General features: G+C 46.4%; 1 protein-coding gene and 2 long non-coding RNA genes across 34 annotated transcripts in view; 1 reads left to right on the forward strand and 2 right to left on the reverse strand.

Annotated features, from left to right (window-relative positions):
- The window catches only part of LOC144330405 (uncharacterized), a 55,616-nt gene extending 55,104 nt beyond the window's left edge, over positions 1-512 (reverse strand). The window contains exon 1 of the long non-coding RNA XR_013396565.1: positions 235-512. This is a non-coding gene — a long non-coding RNA (uncharacterized LOC144330405). The remainder of the gene's footprint in view (positions 1-234) is intronic.
- WDR20 (WD repeat domain 20) overlaps positions 1-20,205 on the forward strand; it is an 89,778-nt gene that overhangs the window by 55,533 nt on the left and 14,040 nt on the right. For 8 of the 32 annotated variants that reach the window (XM_077938144.1, XM_077938146.1, NM_001266073.1 and 5 more), the window contains 2 exon segments: positions 4,455-4,637; positions 18,115-19,374. The exons of 1 other annotated variant lie outside the window; for it this stretch is intronic. In XM_077938144.1, coding sequence (XP_077794270.1) covers positions 18,202-19,374 — 1,173 coding nt within the window. In that variant the 5' untranslated portion in view covers positions 4,455-4,637; positions 18,115-18,201. 32 annotated transcript variants of the gene reach the window in all.
- Positions 13,420-14,806, reverse strand: LOC144330416 (uncharacterized). The gene is made up of 2 exons (XR_013396576.1): positions 14,659-14,806; positions 13,420-14,236 (listed from the first exon to the last, which is right to left on the reverse strand). It is a non-coding gene; the product is annotated as an uncharacterized LOC144330416 (long non-coding RNA).

A 20,205-nucleotide genomic window follows, 5' to 3' on the forward strand; every position in this document is an offset into this window, starting at 1 on the left:
ACAGTGAGTCGAGATCACACCATTGCACTCCAGCCTGGGAACAAGAATGGAATTCTGTCTTTAAAAAAAAAAAAAAAAGAAAGTATTGACTAGACAGAAGGTGATATTGCTGTTGGGGAGGATGGGGGTGAACCCTGGAGGGCAGGGGTGCTAGGTACTTTTTCCTACTTTGACTTGATAGAAATTAGGAGGCCACAGGCCAGGCCCAGTGGCTCACACCTGTAATCCCAGCACTTTGGGAGGCTGAGGCGGGCGGATCACTTGAGGTCAGGAGACCGAGACCAGCATGGGCAACATGGTGAAACCCTGTCTCTACTGAAAATACAAAAATTAGCTGGGCATGTTGGTGCATGCCTGTAATCCCAGCTGCTGAGGAGGTTGAGGCACAAGAATTGCTTGAACCCTGAAAGTGGAGGTTGCGGTGAGCTGAAGTCATGCCAATGCACTCCAGCCTTGGCAACACAGCAAGACTCTATCTCAAAAAAATAAAAAATAAAAAAAAAAAAATAAAAAAAAAGGAAAAAGACATTAGGAGACATTTTGATTAGAGATAAGATGTAGCTGGAATGAATGAATAATGGTAGCTACCCAAATACTTCTGTGTGCTCTGTGCTTTCTGTTGTCTGCAGGCCTCACCATTGCCGTGCAGGAGAGGGGCCTTTCATCTCCTAGGCTTAGTGAGAGGAAACTTGCACTTTGCCCAAGGCCACTTGGCTACCAAGAGGGAAGGCAGGATTTGAACTTAGGCTTGCCTGGTCTGGGCTCTTTCTCTCTCTACCAGACCGCCCCTGCCTGGGAAGCCATCTGCCAGGGGTTGATGACCCCATGGGAAGAGGAATAGCTGGCTCGGGTGGTTACTTCTGCTCCTAAAAAGGTGTGTGAGCTCAGAGTGCATGTTGGCCCCGACACCCCATCCCCCGCCTCCCAGAGGAGGAGAAAATACGATGGTCACATATCAATGGAAATTGAGTTAGAACTCAGCGATGAATGGAAAGAGGACCGGTGAGTGGGAGATGGATGTGCTTGGACATGAAGGCAGGCACTGGGAGACCTGGCCTTTCTCTATCTGAGGTGGGGCTCCAAAAAGCTCAGGCCCAAGAGTGGAGTCCATAGATTTTTCAGAAATACAATTTTTTTTTATGGGCACATAACCTAGCAGTCACTTCAGATTTCTTGGTAGTTCTTACTTGATAAAGGTGACATATTGCCTGGCTGGACTTCTGCTGTTCCAGTTTGGTCAGTGCCGCTGGAGAGGGATTGGGGAGGGAGGAGTGACCTTAGGTGAGAGAGATTCTAAGTGTTCCTTGGGGCCAGCCAGGTCAACTTTTGTGTCTTCTGGACAGTGCCACTCACACTAGTGTTGACAGACCAACTTTAAAAAAATTTTAGTCTATGTGGATTGATACTTTTGTAAAAATAAAAAGAATTAATAGGAAAAGAAACTGAAAGAAACATGCAGAATACAAACTCTGACTTTTTATCATTAGATTCAACAGATGTAAAATTTGTCAGTTGCCATAAAAGTTTCTAAACTCTTATTCTCAATTTCTGTACTACAGGCAGTGCATTTGACTGCAGACTAATAAACTAGTCCTGGACTGGTACACTTCAAGAGCAGTGACCTAGGAAGAAAGTTTGTTAAGCAAATTAGTAGAATAAACAGGGTATTTTTAGAATATTTACCTGATTTTTTACTTTTTTTTTTTTTTTGAGACGGAGTCTTGCTCTGTTACCCAGGCTGGAGTGCAGTGGTGTGATCTCGGCTCACTGCAACATCCACCCCCCAGGGTCAAGCGATTCTCCTGTCTCAGCCTTCCGAGTAGCTGGGATTACAGACACCTGCCACCACACCCGGCTAATTTTTGTATTTTTAGTAGAGATGGGGTTTCATCATATTGGTCAGGCTGGTCTTGAACTCCTGACCTCAGGTGATCCTTCCTCCTCAACTTCCCAAAGTGCTGGGATTACAGGCATGAGCCACCATGCCTGGCCCATTTTACCTGATTTAAGAGTAAACATAATATCTTCTCATTTAAAATGCTTCCATCTTTTCAGTAAAATTCCATATTGGGAGGCAGGGATGTAAAAACATACCAATAACTGAAGCCAATGTAGTTGTGAGGGGGTCCCTGAGTCTAACCCTAAACTGGTGGCAGTACTTAGAAAAATAGGTGCTTTTACTTCCTCTGTTGTTTCTGAGAAACATTACCTATTCTTTAATTTATATTAGACTGTTTTCTTTGTTAATTTCTGTCTGGCCTTTGACTTGATCTGTGTATTTCAGTGCATAATTTTAGGTATATTCTTTTAGGGGAAAGTTCCCTAAGTGGTAGTTGTCGTTTTGTCTTGCTGTGTCATCTAGCCTGGAGTGCAGTGGTGCAATCCTAGTTAACTGTCACCTTGAACTCCTGGGCTCAAGCAGTCTTCCCACCTCAGCCTCCTGAATAACTAGGACCACAGGCGTGTACCGCCACACCTAGCTGATTTTTTATTTTTCCTAAGCAAACTAAAAAAAAAAAAATAAGTCTCAAGAGTTGAATATACTGATACCGTAATTATGTGTAACTTAATTGTTTGTATTTCAAATTGGATTTTTGTTCTCTAGCTGCCAGTTATATCTTATTTTATATTTGTTGGTTTTTTGTTTTTTTTTTTTTGGGTGGGTGTCTTCCTCGTTCTGAGATGGATGGCGTGTGGTGTTCTCTCAGGCCAGGTTTCTCTTTTCCTGCCATCCGAGCCTGCTCAGAAGCTGCCTTCCTCAGACGGCCTGTCCGTGGCCATCGTCCTGGGCCCCGCTGCTCACTCTCGCAGCACTCGGCAGAGCTGCCTTCAGCCCGCCTTGCTGCACAGCAGCGGCTCCCCTCCGCTGGCCCCTTTTCTCCTCGCTCCAAAGTCAGGACTCCCTTTTGTTTTGTATCGTGCTTTGTATTACACTTTTCAAGGCTCTTTCATGTATATATTCTCTTATTTCATCCTCCAGACAATCCCATGAGGTTGGTAGAACAGAGATTCTCATCTCCGTTTTAACTGAGGTGAGGCTGGGAGAGTGTCCGCATGGCATGCACCCTCATTCCTTTGCCCTGGGGCTCCCAGAGCTACTTGTTACCGCTCAGGTCCAGACTTCCACATGTGCAAGGTTTTGAGTTTGCTCAAAGACGCCTGTAATTTTGAGGTCCTCTTTCTATTCAGTATTTATATTTGTTATTGGAAAGTCAAACATTAGAATACTTGGTTCAATGTCACAGGCCTCTGGAAGAAAGAAATCTTCAGAACCTGAGGGGCGGTCAGTAGAGAACTAGAGCCGGGAGCCCCAGAGGGCCACACAGGGTGAACTGGGTGTCTTGAGGGCCGAGTTCTGCTTCAGGGTTAGTTGTCTCCACCGGAGATTTCCAGATAAGAGTGGGAGGGGGTGGGTTTCCCTTATTTCACCAGTAAAAGCCCAGCATATTGGGATGCCACAGGACATTTCTCATGAAGAAAAGAATCCTTCTTGAAAGTGGGGAGGGCACATTGAAAAATCACTGTTCACCCAAGTGAGAAATCATTTGCTCTTGACTCTCTCTCCCCATCCCCTTAATGGCCAAACAGATCTGGGTTCCAAATCCAGTCCTGCCACTTACTAGGTAGGTATGGTGACGTTGGTCAAGTTATTTAACTTCCCTAAACTTGTTTTCTCATCTGTAAAATGGGTAAGATATTGTCCACTCTGGAGCATTACTGTTAGGATTAAGGACAATGCATGTAAAGCTCTTTGCTTATGGCCTCAATAAGTGAATGTTCCCTGAAACCTAATCCAGAAGAGGGATTTTGACCCAGGAAGGGAGCCACCTGTACAGAGTGGGCTCCAGCAGTGGGTCTTAGACTTGAGTGGGCATCAGAATCACCTGGAAGGCTCTTTAAACTAAGGCTTGCTGGCCCTACTCCCATAGTTTCTGATTCATTTAGTCTGGGGTGAGGTTTGAGATTTTTGCATTTCTAAGTTCCCACGTGCTGCTGCTGCTGCTTCTGGTTTGGGGACTACACTTTGAGAACCACTGGGCTGCAGGTAACTGGCCAGTGGGCATTTAGGTGCTGTAGATACATTGAAAGCTGAGCTTGTTATGTGGTCACTCTGTTAGACACTGCTTGAAATGCATTTTGAAAATACTGAATTTAGTATCTCAAGGATATTTCCTGCTGAAGTCCAGGAGTCTTTGTTACATGTACTTGAAGGAGAATAAGTTGTGAAAGTAACAGTTATAAACATATTATAGATAGTCTAATAATATCGAATTGGCTAAGGTATGTGAAAGTGCTTTTATAAAATGTTAGATGAATGTTGTCACAACTGAAAAAATATTTTAAATAACTTCGTTTTTAAGATTAAACATCATAATGGAGTATAAAATAGCATAACTTAGATTTCTCATCTCAATGTGCTGTTTACTGTATGTATTTTTCTCTTTCTCCTCCAGGCTGCTGACTTGAGTAAACCAATAGATAAAAGGATATACAAAGGAACACAGCCTACTTGTCATGACTTCAACCACCTAACAGCCACAGCAGAAAGTGTCTCTCTCCTAGTGGGCTTTTCCGCAGGCCAAGTCCAGCTTATAGACCCAATCAAAAAAGAAACTAGCAAACTTTTTAATGAGGAAGTAAGTAGCACCCCGTCTTAGCTGTTAAGAATCCCTTTAAGAGTTGATACATTCTCACCGAGGTTAGTGGGCCTTATTTTGCACTTCAGGCTAAGCCCATTTTTTATTCGCCCAGCCCTCCTACCTAGTATGCCCAAGTTTAAATGTGGTGGATAAATTTGTTGACCTTACCTGTTCTTCCTTGGGGTAACTGTTTTGTGCATTTTTATGGAGCATGCTCAGGTGTCTATAACAGTTGTTTTAAAACTCTTCTATAATGGAGATAGGGACAGTACTGTAACTCGGTATTTATAATTTAAATAAGAAAATATAGAATTCCAAAGTTGGTTTACATCACCAGAACATTTCATGCAGATCAAAGAACTTGATGACATTTCCTTAGGCTGCTTAAATTGTAGCTAAAGCTTCTGTATGTGTGTTTGACAGTTATTTGGCTAAGGAGTACTTCACTTGCTCTTGAAAATAGTTGCTGTAAACTCACCTTTGACATAGTTAGAAATTCTGGCACTTAAAGTTTGGTCACATGACATAGCTTTTGCCAGTGTTGTAGTATGTACTGGGGTTTCTAGTATCTTCAATTTCATTCTGGAAAGAGCCTGAGATATCTGAGCTGTCTGTTCAGGAACATGTCAGGGCTGTTAAATGTGGCATATAGAAATTGCCAAGTAGATTATATTTTTTAAAGCTGTTGGAGCATCTTTCAGCCTCAAGTATTGCTATTTCATATTTAATGTTCTTCCTCCTCTGTTTCAGTATGACTTTTCTACCAAGTGGGAAAGATAAGGTAGGCTTGCTGAGTTAGAAACCCTGGGTTCCAGTCTCTACTTGGGACCTTGCCGCTGAGGTGCAAGGGTCAGGCTATGTAGGACCCCCTCCCTTTTGCATTGTTGCATGGTTTGAACATCATTAACTTGGAACAAAAACACATTATAGAATATGGTTTTTAAGAAATAATTTTGTTTGGGGAAGAAAGTTCAAATTGACAAATAAATGGCAGTTAAAATTTGGATTCTTCTGCAGTCGTGGTGCTTGCTATCCATGCAAATCAGCGTCCACCCAGGGTGCTCCTGTCTGACTTCGCCAGTGGGTTTGATAAGATCTTAGGAACCATGCCGTCTCTTCTAGTTTCCTCTGAGTTGACTGGAAATAAAACTTGCCATCTGGACTGACACACTGTAGAGGAAAAGTATTTAATCCCATTTTGCATTAAAAAAAAGTGAAGCAGAAAATATTTTATTTACCTAGATGTTTTGTTAGTATCATCTGAGGAAGTGATTTCTGAGTAGCTGGATGATTATTTTTTTGGTGCTGGGTTGCGGGAGCAGCACACAAAATTGGCCTCCTGTGCACTGTTAGCAGAAATTGTGAATTTGGAATCATTGTGGGTTTTTATTGTTTAGGTAAGGGAGAGTGTGATTGAGGGGGCAGGGATTGGAGCCATGTACAGGGCTGTTAGTAAACAAGACCCGGAGGCAGCCCTGGCCGAGGATGGTACAGAATGCCGCTTAGAGAACAAGAAAGTTTTGTGTGTCGTGGCAGGGGGAGGGCAGGGAGTTGGAGACCACACGTCCCCAGAGTTTCAGGGCTCTGGGAGCACCCAGGCTGCGTCAGCCAGAACTCGCTGCCCTGGTGACTGGGAGTTGCAGGCTGGAAGGCAGCTCCTCATTCTTCATGATTTAAGCATGAGTTTTCTCATACTCATTTTACATTTTATTTGAAAAATTGCTATTTAGAATGCTAGGACTGTGTGTGGTTTAATGCCAGCTTGGCATTTACAGCTTGAGGCTGAAATTGATTGCCCTTCATAGTAAGGAAATTCTCTGGCCGTGTGGATACATTTTTATCAGATTTTGGTCAGAATGTCTAAGAGCAAGAGTCACTGGAGGTTTGTTCCTTAGAGAGTGCCAGGAATGGTGGTGGAGTAGTCATCGTGTCGTGCTTTGCTATGGTGTGAGATTTACAGGTTTCAAGGCACTTTTACCTGTGGCCTCTATGGGGAGGGTGGGCAGTTATACCCATTTTACAGATGAGGAAATAGTCAAAGAGCACGTAAGTGAATTGTCCAGATCAGGTCGCAAGTTGATGACAGAGTTGGAACCAGAATTAATCCAGAAACTCTTATTGGTTACAGGCCCTACCATGCATGGTTGCCAGATCAGCTCTTGCCCTTCTGGGAGCTCACAGTTTAGTAAGGATGGACAGAGAGTACTGGGCGTGTGTCAGCATAGCGATATGAACAAAATACCAAGGGGTAGCTGCCGCAGGAATTCTTCAGTATGCATCACATAACATAAGGTTTTTAAAAATGTTAAGTTCACTGGGGGAGTTCCAAGAAATGCTTTCAGAAAGTGACATTTGATCTGGGTCTTAAAGGGTACATAGTCGTTAGAGGAGGGTAAGGAAGGCCTTCAGAGCTGGAGGAACAACTGGGCATGTGAAAGAACGTCCAGGAACAGCTTGGCCACATCACAGTGTGGGACTTGGAGTGGCAGGGTTCGAAGCTGGAAAGATCAATTGGAAGCAGCTTGTACTATAAAAGCCCTTTCATGTCACGTGAAGAAATTTGGAGCTGACACTGGAGGATGTGGGGGAGCCTTTGGCCTTTTAATCAAGGGAGTGACAGGATCAACTGTGTTTTTAGAACTCTTGTCAGCACTTGTGGAAGGCGGATTGGAATGAAGACAGACAGGATGAAGGTAGCAAGACCAGTGAGGAGGCTCTAGTAACTGTCCAGGTGAGAGCTGAGGGCTTGAACTGGAGTTGTGGCCATTGTTTCATTCATTCAGGACCTGACTTCCTGCCACATGCCCAGCACTGGGTCTGCGGCAGCAGCAAAACCTGCCTTCCTATGGCCCCTCAGGAGGGAAGAGAGGTGATAGCACCACCCAGACACACTGGTGACCACAGATGGTGACACTCTGTGATGTCAGAGGCAAGAGAGCAGGCCTGAGAAAGGGAGAGAATCACAGGGGTCTACTTTATTTATTTATGAGACAGAGTCTTACTCTGTCACCCAGGCTGGAGTGCAGTGGCGCAGTCTTGGCTCACTGCAGCCTTCACCTCCTGGGTTCAAGCTATTCTTGTGCCTCACCCACCCAAGTAGCTGGGATTACAGGCCACCACGCCTGACTAATTTTTGTATTTTTAGTAGAGACGGGATTTCACCATGTTGGCCAGGCTGGTCTGGAACTCCTGGCTTCAAGTGATCCACCCACCTCAGCTTCCCAAAGTGCTGGAATTATAGGTATGAGCCACCACGCCTGGCCAACACAGAGGTCTACTTTAAACTGGGAGGCAGAGGACATCTCGCAGGAAGTGGTGTGTTTTAAGCTGAGCCTCATGTGAGAAGAAGGCCAACCAGGTAAGGATCTGGAGATGGAGCATTCCTGCAAAAGGAATAGCTGATGAGGGCCCTTGAGACCAAGGAAACTGAAAGAAGGACAGTTTACCTGGGGAAGGTGGCATGAAGTAAGGGCGTGAGAGTGGAGGGCCACATCACTTAGGGCCTGATCCAGATTTGTTTCTTAGCCTGAAGTATGGGATTCCTTAGAAGGGAGCAGGTGCACAAGGCAGGCAGATTGGTGTTTTTGAAAGGTACCCTGGCTGCTTTTTGGAGACTGAATTGGAGAGATGTATTAATACATCAGGTTTCTGGGTGTCTCTTGCTGTGTTGGATAAGACTGGGAAAGGAGCAGTTGTCAGGGAATGGAGGGGAAGATCAGAGGTTCTGGTCTGTACTTGCTAAGTTTGAGAGACCTGTAGATAGTGGGATGTATGGATCTGGAGCACTAAACTAGGGGTCACAATTTGGCATTTGTCAGCATAGAAATAGTAATCACATCCTTGAGATTAGATGAAAGAGTCTTCGGAGAGATGATGACAAGAACAAAGAAGGCCTGGGACTGAGGCCTGATTATACTCCAAGATTCTGGCCATCTCAGCTACTGTTTTCAAAGGGGCACTTAACACATGGTTAATTACTATGACATTTACAACTTCACAGCCCAGAATGCTGAGGGCTCAGACACCAGCTCTGCCACTTTCTGCTTGCAGGATGATGAGGGTCTCACCTCTCCGCCTGGGTTGGAAAATGGGTGGGAACAGCACCCACCTGAGAGGTCTGTGATGAGGCTCGTGAGTGAGTTCAGGCAGGGTGTTTGTGAAGGGCCTGAAGAGCCAGCCTTGGTGCGTGCTCAGCAACGTGGAGGTTGAGAGAAACTCAGAGGCTTCCTTTGCCGGGAGGAGTGGTGTTGGAAGGAAAGGCTTCCGTGGGAGGTGAGATACCAACGGTTTTGAAAGATAAATAATTAATTTTCTAGGACAAGATGGTAGGAGCATGGCGACCCAGGCAGAGACTCAACATGTGTGAGGCCGAGGGTTGGCCCGCTGGTCACAATGACAGCAATGTGGCCTTTCAGTCTTCCTCACCAGAACACCTCTCAGACCCACGTGTTACCACATGTGCACACACCTGCACACAGCAAATCCCCAGCATCAGTTACTCTGGCCTTTGCCTCCTTTCTGGTGCCTGGTACATGAAAATATAATAAATGTTGGGATGGACAGATGAATGGAATGGAATTATAAATTTCAGAAATCCACCTGAGATGAACATAGATGAAAAATTCCCATCTGGGAACAAGTATATTTTAAAAGGTGATTTTCCCCATCAATTAAAAATTGTGTGCATTTAAAGTGCTTGTTGATAGAAAAATTGGGAAATAGAGAAGTACAAAGAAGGTAGGAAAGCATCACCTCTAAACCGTGATGCTCACTGTTGACTTTCAGTCTATGATTGTTTTCAATGAGGGGACACCATAGGGCTCACGCCTTCCACCTCCACATCTGGCCGCTGATCAGGTCAGCCCAGTGAGCATGGGCAGGCCCTGCCCTCTTCCCGCTCCCTGGGACTGTCCCCTGTCACACTGGAGGTCCTTGCTGGTGCATCTGTTCAAGACCCGAAGAAAGTTGAATGCCCAGTCCTTTCTTGCCCCTCTCAGGAAATCGTCCCCAGCTCCCTGAAGTCTCTGCTTTCCCCAGTCTTCCAGAGTAGATTTTGGGTTTCTGTTTGTAGCATTCTGTACGTATGATGCCCTTGAAAATGTCTAATGGGCCATTATTGAAAGTATCTTGGCGCACGGTTCATCTGACAAGCTCCCAGATCGTGGAGTGTGTCGTCGTCATCAGAGCTGCCTGCAGAGGAGAGTCACCAGTCACATTCAGCCCGCTGTGGTGAAGCACCCCGGAGGGATGAGGAGTTTACTTTTTTAATTTTTCTGTGGAGTGTGTGTGTGTGTGTGTGTTTGTGTGTGTTGTGTTCACTCTGCCCTGTTTTGAAGTTTGCTTTTTGTAACTAGTGGTTATATATTTGGGGAGGAAGAATTACAAAGGGACAGTTCCTATATGGTGATGAGTGCAACCTTGTTGTCTTTGTAAAAATCCTGATTTTGGAGTGTATTCACAGAATAGTAACTTTAAAGGATTTTCAAGTTTGTGTTAATTGTTGGCTGAAATATAAAATGTTAAAGAACTTGGCATTTGGCTTCTTTCGTTACTGACACGATACCCTCTGCTGTTGCCCTTCTCCTCTCGCAGGCTGTGAGGCTGAGGCAGACACACTGGGTAGGCCTCACGTCTCCTTGTGGCATTTAGATCCAGTCTTACTGAAGGGATGCTGAAGAGGAGATGGCCCTGACTCCTGGGGTGTGGAGGGACACTGCTGCTAGCCCAGGCTGGGTGGCCCATCCTGTCAGCTGCAGGTGCCTCCCAGGCGTGGGGTAAAGCTGAGCAGTGTTCTGTCTATTCTTATACAAAGGAATGGTCTGCACAGTTTGTTAGTTTTGTTTCTGTTGCTTTTCTAATCGAAGGAAGGAAATGAGCCCGTAATGATCTACTCCTTAAAGCTTGAACAGAGATAAAATGACATCCGATCCCCTCTTAACGTGGCTTTGAAATACCCTTTCCTAATACTTCCTGAGCCCTCTTCAAATGCCTTTACATAATCAGAGCCTCTAGTTGCCATTTTTGCTTGTGGTTGCATTACGGCTTTTCTAGCAGCTGCTGTGGTTTTTGAATTGTCTCAGTATTTTTGTTATAAATTTATATCTGCATTTTGAAATGCAGATCCACTCACCCCCAAACTAATTTTTGTTTTTTGCTTATCATATTGATAGTAATGAAAAAGAAAAAGAAGTGCCTTAGAAAGCATCAGTGTGAGTTGCTTTCACAAAATGACACTTTGATGTGGTTATAGACTTATTTTTATTCTTGTTTCATTTTAACTAGTCTAGTGTGTTTAGAAAATCTTGTCTGTTGATGGCATTTGGGATGGTAGTGTTTTCGTTATTTGTGTGATTTTTCTTTGTATTCATTTCTGAAGTGGCGCGGTCCGTTTGCCTTGCAGAGCTGGAAGTATGGGGAGGGCCACGCTGAGCGTTTGGTGGAGACATGGAGCCTGTATCTCCACAGAGCACTGGCCCAGAGCAGGTGTCTTGATGTACACAGAAATGTGTCCATATTTTGTTTTGCTTTTAAGGTTTATTTGCATTTTGGGTTTTTCATTTTTATGAAAGTGGTTATTAAGAATGGGCCTTGGAGCGTTTTGGAGTTGGACACTATTGGAGAGCCCTGTGGCCAGGCCAGCTGCTTTGCCAGCACCTCTGTTACTTCCCCTGCCTTCCCTCCCTCTCCTCGCTGAGCATCTGCCCTGCCCGTCACTCAGCGTATCCCTGCCCTGGAGGGGCTGCGACTGGGACTGCTGCTGTCCTCCACTGCTTCCCACCAGAGCCTTCCTGCCTCTGCCTGTCTCTGTTCCCCAGCTCCTCCTTTCCGGCCCAGGGAGCAGGTCCCTCCCCGTCCCCCTCTCCTGGATCTCACCTTCCTCTACCAGGCACCTGCCCTGCACCCTCCTCCCCTACGGTGTCCCTTTGCTCTCAGCACCTTCTCTGCCCAACCCTGCTTCCCTGTGCTCTCTCCTAAGGACCACCCCCTCCCTGCACACTCCATCCCTCTTGGGCTCAGCTTCCTCCAGTCTCAGAGGCCTGTCCTTTGAGGCTCTGGCCCCTATGGCAGCTCCTTCCTCTTCTGCCTGCTCTCCTCATGGCACTTCTGGGTTGTTTGCTTGGATTTTCCTTCTGCTTTCCTAGTTTTTGTCCTGTGCCGTGTACAGAGGTGTGTTTTTGTTTGTTTGTCTGTCTGTCTGTTTGTTTGTTTGTTTTTGAGATGGAGTCTCACTCTGTCACCCAGGCTGGAGTGCAGTGGCGCTATCTCGGCTCACTGCAAACCTCCGCCTCCCGGGTTCCTGCCATTCTCCTGCCTCAATCTCCCAAGTAGCTGGGACTACAGGCGCCCGCCACCACGCCCAGCTGATTTTTTGTGTTTTTAGTAGAGACGGGGTTTTACCGTGTTAGCCAGGATGGTCTCGATCTCCTGACCTTGTGATCCGCCCCCGCCCTGGCCTCCCAAAGTACTGGGATTACAGGTGTGAGCCACCGCGCCTGGCCTGTATGGAGGTTTTTCCCAGAGTTTCACACGCTCTTCCTCCGCTGCACCTGCTTCCTTGGAGATATTTATTTATTTATTTATTTATTTATTTATTTATTTCAGAGACAGAGTCTCGTTCTGTCACCCAGGCTGGAGTACAGTGGTGTGATCATAACTCACTCACTGCAGCCTTGACCTGGGCTCAAGTTATCCTCCTTGGAGATCTGAGGATGTTACTCTTCGCAGCCAATTTCTGTGACATTTGTGGTCATATTTATTAGCTGCAGACCTTTCTAGCTGCACACTGGGCAAAACCCAGAGGTCTTTACACACCCCCGCTTTCCATCTTGCCCACCACCCAGCCACATTCTGCCACACTGCCCCTGGTCAAGTTTAAGACCTCTTTGCCCATGACATGGGCAGTTGTCATAGCCTCCTAACTGTCATAGCCTCCTCATCACCCCCAGCCCACCTTGCATTCTGCACCTACTGCTGGGGGATTTCATGTTATTCTGCCACTTCCCTTTCTAGAAACTGTCTGTGCCTCCACTGTCTGCAGCAGCATCTCCAGTAGAAATACAGTGCCAGCCACGTGTGCAAGTTTAAATTTTCTAATTATCACATTAAAAAAGTAAAACAAGGTGAAATTAATTTTAAGAAAATATTTTATTATATCTATATATCCAAAATACTATTTCAGTGTATAACCAGTATAAAAACTATAAATGAGATCATTGACATTCTTTTTTTCATACCACAGTTTAGAACCCTGTGTATGTTTACACTGACAGCACATTCCACTTGAGACCAGTGCTGCGGGACTGGGCAGTGCAAGCGTCAGGGTCCCAGCCAAAGCCCTTTAGCTTCAGACTTCACAGCCACAGCCTGAGTCCCAGCTCACAACTCCAGACCAAATGCCCCTCCCTGCTCATGTGCTGCAGCCGGGACAGATGCCACACATGGCCTGGGACCCCACCCCCTTGGCCTGCTGCATTGGCTGGGCTTTTCCTTGGAGCATGGCCCCTGGTACTCCTGCCACTCCTACCTCTCTGCCCACCCCCGAAACCCCATCCCTCCAGAGGGACGAGAGTTCTGCCTTGGGTATTTTTCAACATCCTCATCCAGATCAAGGCCCCATTGACATTGGAGAATTCAAGCTCAACGGGGAATTCCATTACTTAACATTGAGCGCTGACTAAGATTTTCTTTTTAACTAGACTTTTTTCTAAAAAATATACCTTATAGTGCAGAAACTGGACTGCATAATTTTTATTCTTATATTAATTAAATGTTCTAGGTATTTCTTTTTCTTAATTTGAAAAACAGGAGAAAAATGCATTCTGTTCTCTTCCTCTTTTGTTAAACCCAATCCAAATAAGCCAGAGTCATGTAAGTTCAATGACTGTGCTTCCCACACTGGCCTGGGGTCTGAGACAGGCTGGTGCCCTGTTCGTGAGAACGCTTGCGAGTGGCCCTGCAGGCTGGTCTTCGGAGCCAGGTGATGTGTGTCTGTGGAGCGGGAGAAGCATGCTCGCGCTGGGGTCTGATGGGCCCATCTGTTCCCCTGGCACTGCTTCTGCTGTGTCTCTCTGCCTCGGAGCCCTTGAAGTTGTTCTCTGTGGGGGTACACCTCCCCAAACATCCTGTCAGCCTGATATTTGCTTTCTGTCCTTCTGTCTTGCTCCGTTGTCCACCACCAGCAGAGGAAGAGGCCTTTCTTGGCCGTCCTGTTCAACATTGAAATCACTAAAGTCCCCTCCTCCCCAGCACTTTCTCTTCTCTCCCTGGTTGGTTTTTCTCCACAGCACTTTTATCATCATCAGATCACATACATTCCACTTGTCTTCTCTTCCCACTTGAGCCTCAATTTCATGAGGGAAAGATGCCTGTTTTAATTTATGTTGTATCAGTGCCTGGCATATGGTATGCACTCAATACTGGATGGATGGATGGATGGATGGTTGGTGGATGGGTGGGTGGATGGGACTTCGGCCAAGTTTCTTGACCTGTGTAAGTTTCTATTTTCTCATGGATAATATGGCAACAATCCCTACCTTCCTGTAGGGAGATAGGCACGATGGCATTTCCATTTTCCATGCGAGGCAATTTGCTGACATCTGTAAAAATCATAAATGTATGGATCTTTTGGCTCAGTTACTCCACTGGGAGTTTATCCTGTAGGTGCATTACTCACACATGTGAGAAGTGCGTGTGTGCAAGGGCATTCATTGCTACATAGATGTCCATCAGGGGGCACTTCCACAGTAAACCACAGTTTATCAAACAGTGGAATACTCTGCAGCCTTGGAGAAGAGTGAGTGTGCTGTCTTTGTGCGCATACAGACTGATGTACAAATACACTAGGAGGCTGGGCATGGTGGCTCATGCCCTTAATCCCAGCACTTTGAGAAGCCAAGGCAGGAGGATTGCTTTGCTTCCGAAGCCAGGAGTTTGCGACCAGCCTGGACAACATAGCAACACCCTGTATTTACAAAACAAAAGGAAATATTTTTAATCAGCCGGGTGTGGTGACACTCACCTGTAGCACCAGCTACTCAGGAGGCCAAGGTGGGAGGATTGCTTCAGCCTGGGAGGTCAAGGCTGCAGTGAGCTGTGATTGCACCACTGCACTCCAGCCTCGGTGACAGAGCGAGACCCTGTCTCAAAAAAAAAAAAAAAAAAAAAAGATATGGAATGAGAATGAGAAAGCAGAGGTGAGACAGTGCATAGTATGCTTCCTTTGGTGTGAAAAAGAGTGGATAAATGCGTATTCGTAGTTGCCTTGTACACACACAAAGACACTCTGGAGAGAGAGATGAGAAGCTAGTACAGTGACTCAGGACAGAGGGGCTGGAATGGAGGAGAAGAATGTGAGTGAGGCTTTCTACTGTATACTTTCATGTGAATTATTAATGTATTACCTATTCACACAAAAAACATATCTTGCAAAGTCATGTTGAGGCTTAGAGAGCATGGGTGTAAGCCTCTGCCAGTGGCTGGCACCCACAGTAGACACCGATGGGAAGTGAAGGCCAGCACCGCTGCTGTTGCTGCCCACAGACATTGATGTCTGCCTGCCACTCCCCCTGATACTGCTGAGACACGGCGCCCCCAGAGCAGCACACATTTTCCCTGCTGTCAAGTACATGATTGACAGAGAAAACCAGTGGGTAAGGCAAGTGAGAAACCCTTACCACAAAGTAGGTGGATCCAAGGTCCTTTTTTTGGTCTGCGGTTGCTTAAACTGGTGTGCTCAGTCCACCATTGCCAGTGTGTAACAGTAATGTTTAATTAGGCTCACAGAGGAGGACTGAAGTAAATTGGCACAGGATATTATCTGTAAGTTACATCCACGTGTCTACTTAGGGTAGTCTCAGTGCACCTTTTTTTTTTTTTTTTTTTTTTGAGACGGAGTCTGACTTTGTTGCCCAGGCTGGAATGCAGTGACACGATCTTGGCTCACTGCATGCAACCACTGCCTCCCGGGTTCAAGTGATTCTCTTGCCTCAGCCTCCAGAGCAACTGAGATTACAGTTGTGCGCTACCACGCCCAGCTAATTTTTGTATTTTTAGTAGAGACAGGGTTTCACCATGTTGGCCAGGCTGGTCTCGAACTCCAGACCTAAAGTGATCCACCCTCCTCGGCCTCCCAAAGTGCTGGGATTACAGGCATGAGCCACCATGCCCAGCCACAGTGCAACTTTTTAATACAGGAGTGAAGGTTTTTAATGTGTTTTGTCATTGCAGTAACGTTTATTTTTAATGGTGCTATAACTGTTCATACCTCACCATTGCAAAGCAATACTGTTTTTACTTGATGATACTCATTTTTGAGTTCTCATGCAGTTTTTTGTTGCGTTTTTTAAGGCCCAAAATAAAATTTACTCCTAACCATGCTGCTAGAAGTTTTTATGTCCTTAAATTTCTCCATGCATGGTGAATAGAGTAACAATGAAGTGATCCTAGAAAAACTGGGATTTGATTTGGTTCTGGTGAAATGTAAGGTGCAGGAATTGGGAGCCACTGTACCACAATCAGGACAGCAGTCTGGCTCCCCAGGCCTGAGTTAGCTGGTGTAGGCCTACCTGACAAGGCCAGCGATGGAGTGAGCTGTGGACACCCTTAGGCCCTGGGTGATCAGGTACAGTAGTGTTTGTGGAATCAAGAGTGCTGGGGTAGCCTGGGCCCGGTGGGCACAGCAAGGTCTGGCAGAGCTGTGATGGGGGAGTGGAGGCCTCTTAACCCACCGTTAACCATCACCATCATCCTTGCACCTCCCTCTACCACCAAAAAAAAGCCCTGCTCTGGCCATGTAAATTCTCTCTCTAACCCCTTGCTGAACAAGTTGCACAAAGGTCTAATGGAAACCCTGCCAGAGCAGCGCTAGGTTTTTAGGTTGTTGGCATTAGTGCAGGTCAGGTGCTGTTTATAGGTAGGTCACCAGACAGGAGGGTAGAGGCGGGGGATGAAAATATCAGCTGTGTCCCCAAGGCTGGCTTGCAACGTGCCTATTAATTTAAGAGGGCCTGCCATGCCATTTTACAGCAGTAAGCAGGGACACCTGCTGCTGAGTAGCCTTTGCCCAACACATGGTCCCCAGCCCTGAGGCCATATGCTGTGTGGCGTTCAAGCCTCCATTCTTCCTGCCTGGGGTCATTTGTTAGCAACCTGCCTTCTAGGGTCTAATGTTCATGCAGTGAGCTTGCATGGCTCATTAATTTCTTTTCCAGTCGTTCTTTTAAAAATCGGGTCGTCTTATTTCTGTAATTCTCTGTAAAGATGTAGCACACACGGCGGGCACATGGCCTCAAAGCCACCCAGGCAGAAATTGGCATGCTTCTTGGCAGATTCTGCCCCCGTGTGCCCAGTACCCCTCTGGGACTTGAGCCAGGAGCTCCCCACCTGTTAGGTGAAGTGGTGGTGTTCAACTTACCTGGGGCTGCTGGGCTTCTAAAGGGACACTGTGACTGGGGAGATGGTACAGTAGAGAGCATTTGGCAATAGGAGTTTCTAGGTAGAACTTGGGAGTCTTGGAACTTCCGGATGCGTTCTGGTGATGTGATTTTGCGCTCAGATGGTCTAGAAAGGGACCGCCCCTGTGGAAGCCGTTGCACCGGCAATCCCCATCGCAGGATTGATTGGCAAGCAGGGAAAGAGACTTGTGCCTTTGGTGGGGTGGGTTGGGTATTTTTGCCCTTTGTTATTTGGGTTTTAAAGGCAAGACTACTGACATGTGCCTGTTAAAGAAACACGTCGGTCAGGGGTCCAAAGTTAGCATGGAGCAGAGTGATGGTGATGAGACACACACTCCCGAATGAATCGTCAGTGTATCTCTCTCAATGCCAGCAGAGAGGGTTTCGAGGAGGTGCTTATGGAGAGGCACATGGGGCGGTGCGTGGGAGTGAGGCGGCCTCGGTGGGCCCAGGCTCTGTTTTGGAGTTGTGTGTGCTGCCAGCCGTGGGCTGCGGATTTCACTCCCCACCTTCGAGCCGCCAGAGCAGAGGGGCAGATGGAGCCAGCCCATGACTGACAGTGACAGTAAATGCAGAGAAACCCATTAGGGTGACACAGAGCTCTCCTGGCTGTGAGGACTCAGAGACTTCACCCGCGGGTCATCATAGAGGGGGTGCCACATGTAGATGCAGTGACCCCCAGATTCAGACACTCCTACTGTTAAGGAAGAAAGATCCCAGCAGGGCTGTTCCCTCCGCAGTGAATCCTGGGCCTGGCATAGCATCTGGCACTTTGTGGCCCCTCTGCAAATATTTGTTGGCTGCCTGACTCCCTCAGCCTCACACCGGTTTTAGAAAGTAATTCTAAATTACTCCAAAAAGGCCAAAATGCTCCTTGCTGGCTTGGCTGACTGCAGGATAAAATGTGGAGGGCCTGGATGGACTTGCCCCTTCCTACCGGGAAGCACACAAGTTTTCTTGCTGGAAAAGTAGACCTTTGAGACTTCTCCGTTGTGCTAACTTATTCTCCTTTGTCTTCACAGAGACTAATAGACAAGTCACGAGTTACCTGTGTCAAATGGGTTCCCGGTTCGGAAAGCCTTTTCCTAGTAGCCCACTCGAGTGGGAACATGTACTTATATAATGTGGAGCACACTTGTGGCACCACAGCCCCCCACTACCAGCTTCTGAAGCAGGGAGAGAGCTTTGCCGTGCACACTTGCAAGAGCAAATCCACGAGGAACCCTCTCCTTAAGTGGACGGTGGGCGAGGGGGCCCTCAACGAGTTTGCTTTCTCCCCAGATGGCAAGTTCTTAGCGTGCGTGAGCCAGGATGGGTTTCTGCGGGTGTTCAACTTTGACTCAGTGGAGCTGCATGGTACGATGAAAAGCTACTTTGGGGGCTTGCTGTGTGTGTGCTGGAGCCCGGATGGCAAGTACATCGTGACAGGTGGCGAGGACGACTTGGTGACAGTCTGGTCCTTTGTAGACTGCCGAGTAATAGCCAGAGGCCACGGGCACAAGTCCTGGGTCAGTGTCGTAGCATTTGACCCTTATACCACTAGTGTAGAAGAAGGTGACCCTATGGAGTTTAGTGGCAGCGACGAGGACTTCCAAGACCTTCTTCATTTTGGCAGAGATCGAGCAAATAGTACACAGTCCCGGCTCTCCAAACGGAACTCTACAGACAGCCGCCCCGTAAGTGTCACGTATCGGTTTGGTTCCGTGGGCCAGGACACACAGCTCTGTTTATGGGACCTTACAGAAGATATCCTTTTCCCTCACCAACCCCTCTCAAGAGCAAGGACACACACAAATGTCATGAATGCCACGAGTCCTCCTGCTGGAAGCAATGGGAACAGTGTTACAACGCCCGGGAACTCTGTGCCACCCCCTCTGCCACGGTCCAACAGCCTTCCACATTCAGCAGTCTCAAATGCTGGCAGCAAAAGCAGTGTCATGGACGGGGCCATTGCTTCTGGGGTCAGCAAATTTGCAACACTTTCACTACATGACCGGAAGGAGAGGCACCACGAGAAAGATCACAAGCGAAATCATAGCATGGGACACATTTCTAGCAAGAGCAGTGACAAACTGAATCTAGTTACCAAAACCAAAACGGACCCTGCTAAAACTTTGGGAACGCCCCTGTGTCCTCGAATGGAAGACGTTCCCTTGTTAGAGCCGCTGATATGTAAAAAGATAGCACATGAAAGACTGACTGTACTAATATTTCTTGAAGACTGTATAGTCACTGCTTGTCAGGAGGGATTTATTTGCACATGGGGAAGGCCTGGTAAAGTGGTAAGTTTTAATCCTTAATGCTGCACCAGATCTAGAACTTGAATAGGTAGTGACTTTTTTTTTTTCCCGTGGGAGGGGTGGGGTGTACAATGAATGTGAATGACACTTCTTATTCTTAATGTAAATCTAAATGCATCAGAGCCATAATTTTGGATACTGCATGCCATGTAATTCTGAATCATTTGATAATTTACCTTAGAGCATTTAAAAAAATATAATCAAACTAATTGCCAGCCAAGTCAGTCATCCTCCTGGGAGTATATAGAGTCCCAAGGTTAGCGCTCCTGTATTAGACTATTTCAATTTTAGGAAAATCATGACCGTGTGGGGAAACAATGACTTTAAAATGCTGAAATTAAAATTTATGCTTTAACTGGAATATTTTTGCTTAACTACTCAATTAGAATATTGTACACCTGATCAGTGTGTGTTCAGCACAGATGGCCATGAATTGTCATTTATAGTCCAATTTTTTATCTTAATCATAAAATGTTTAGGAATCTATGAAATTTAACTTTAGGAACAAAAAGTTTCGCAGGGTTGATTGATATTATTTTTACATTGTTCTGGCAATCCACAGAAAGAGAAGAGCCTTAATTTTTAAAACCCATTTTAGTCATTTTATGACAATTAAAGTTGTTTAATAAACATCTTTTTTCAAAGAAGCAGTTTGTAGCACTTTGATTGAGATTCTGTGCATAAAATACCCACCTCACTCAGAGCCCGGACAGTTCGTAGGAGCTGCGGGCTGAGGACGCCAACAGCGTTGCAGAAGTGCCTCTTGCCGCATAAGCGAAGACCTTTTATGTCAGACGCACTTTGCTTGTGTGT

The sequence above is a fragment of the Macaca mulatta genome, chromosome 7 (assembly GCF_049350105.2).
Source record: "Macaca mulatta isolate MMU2019108-1 chromosome 7, T2T-MMU8v2.0, whole genome shotgun sequence".
NCBI classification, from domain to species: Eukaryota; Metazoa; Chordata; class Mammalia; order Primates; family Cercopithecidae; genus Macaca; species Macaca mulatta.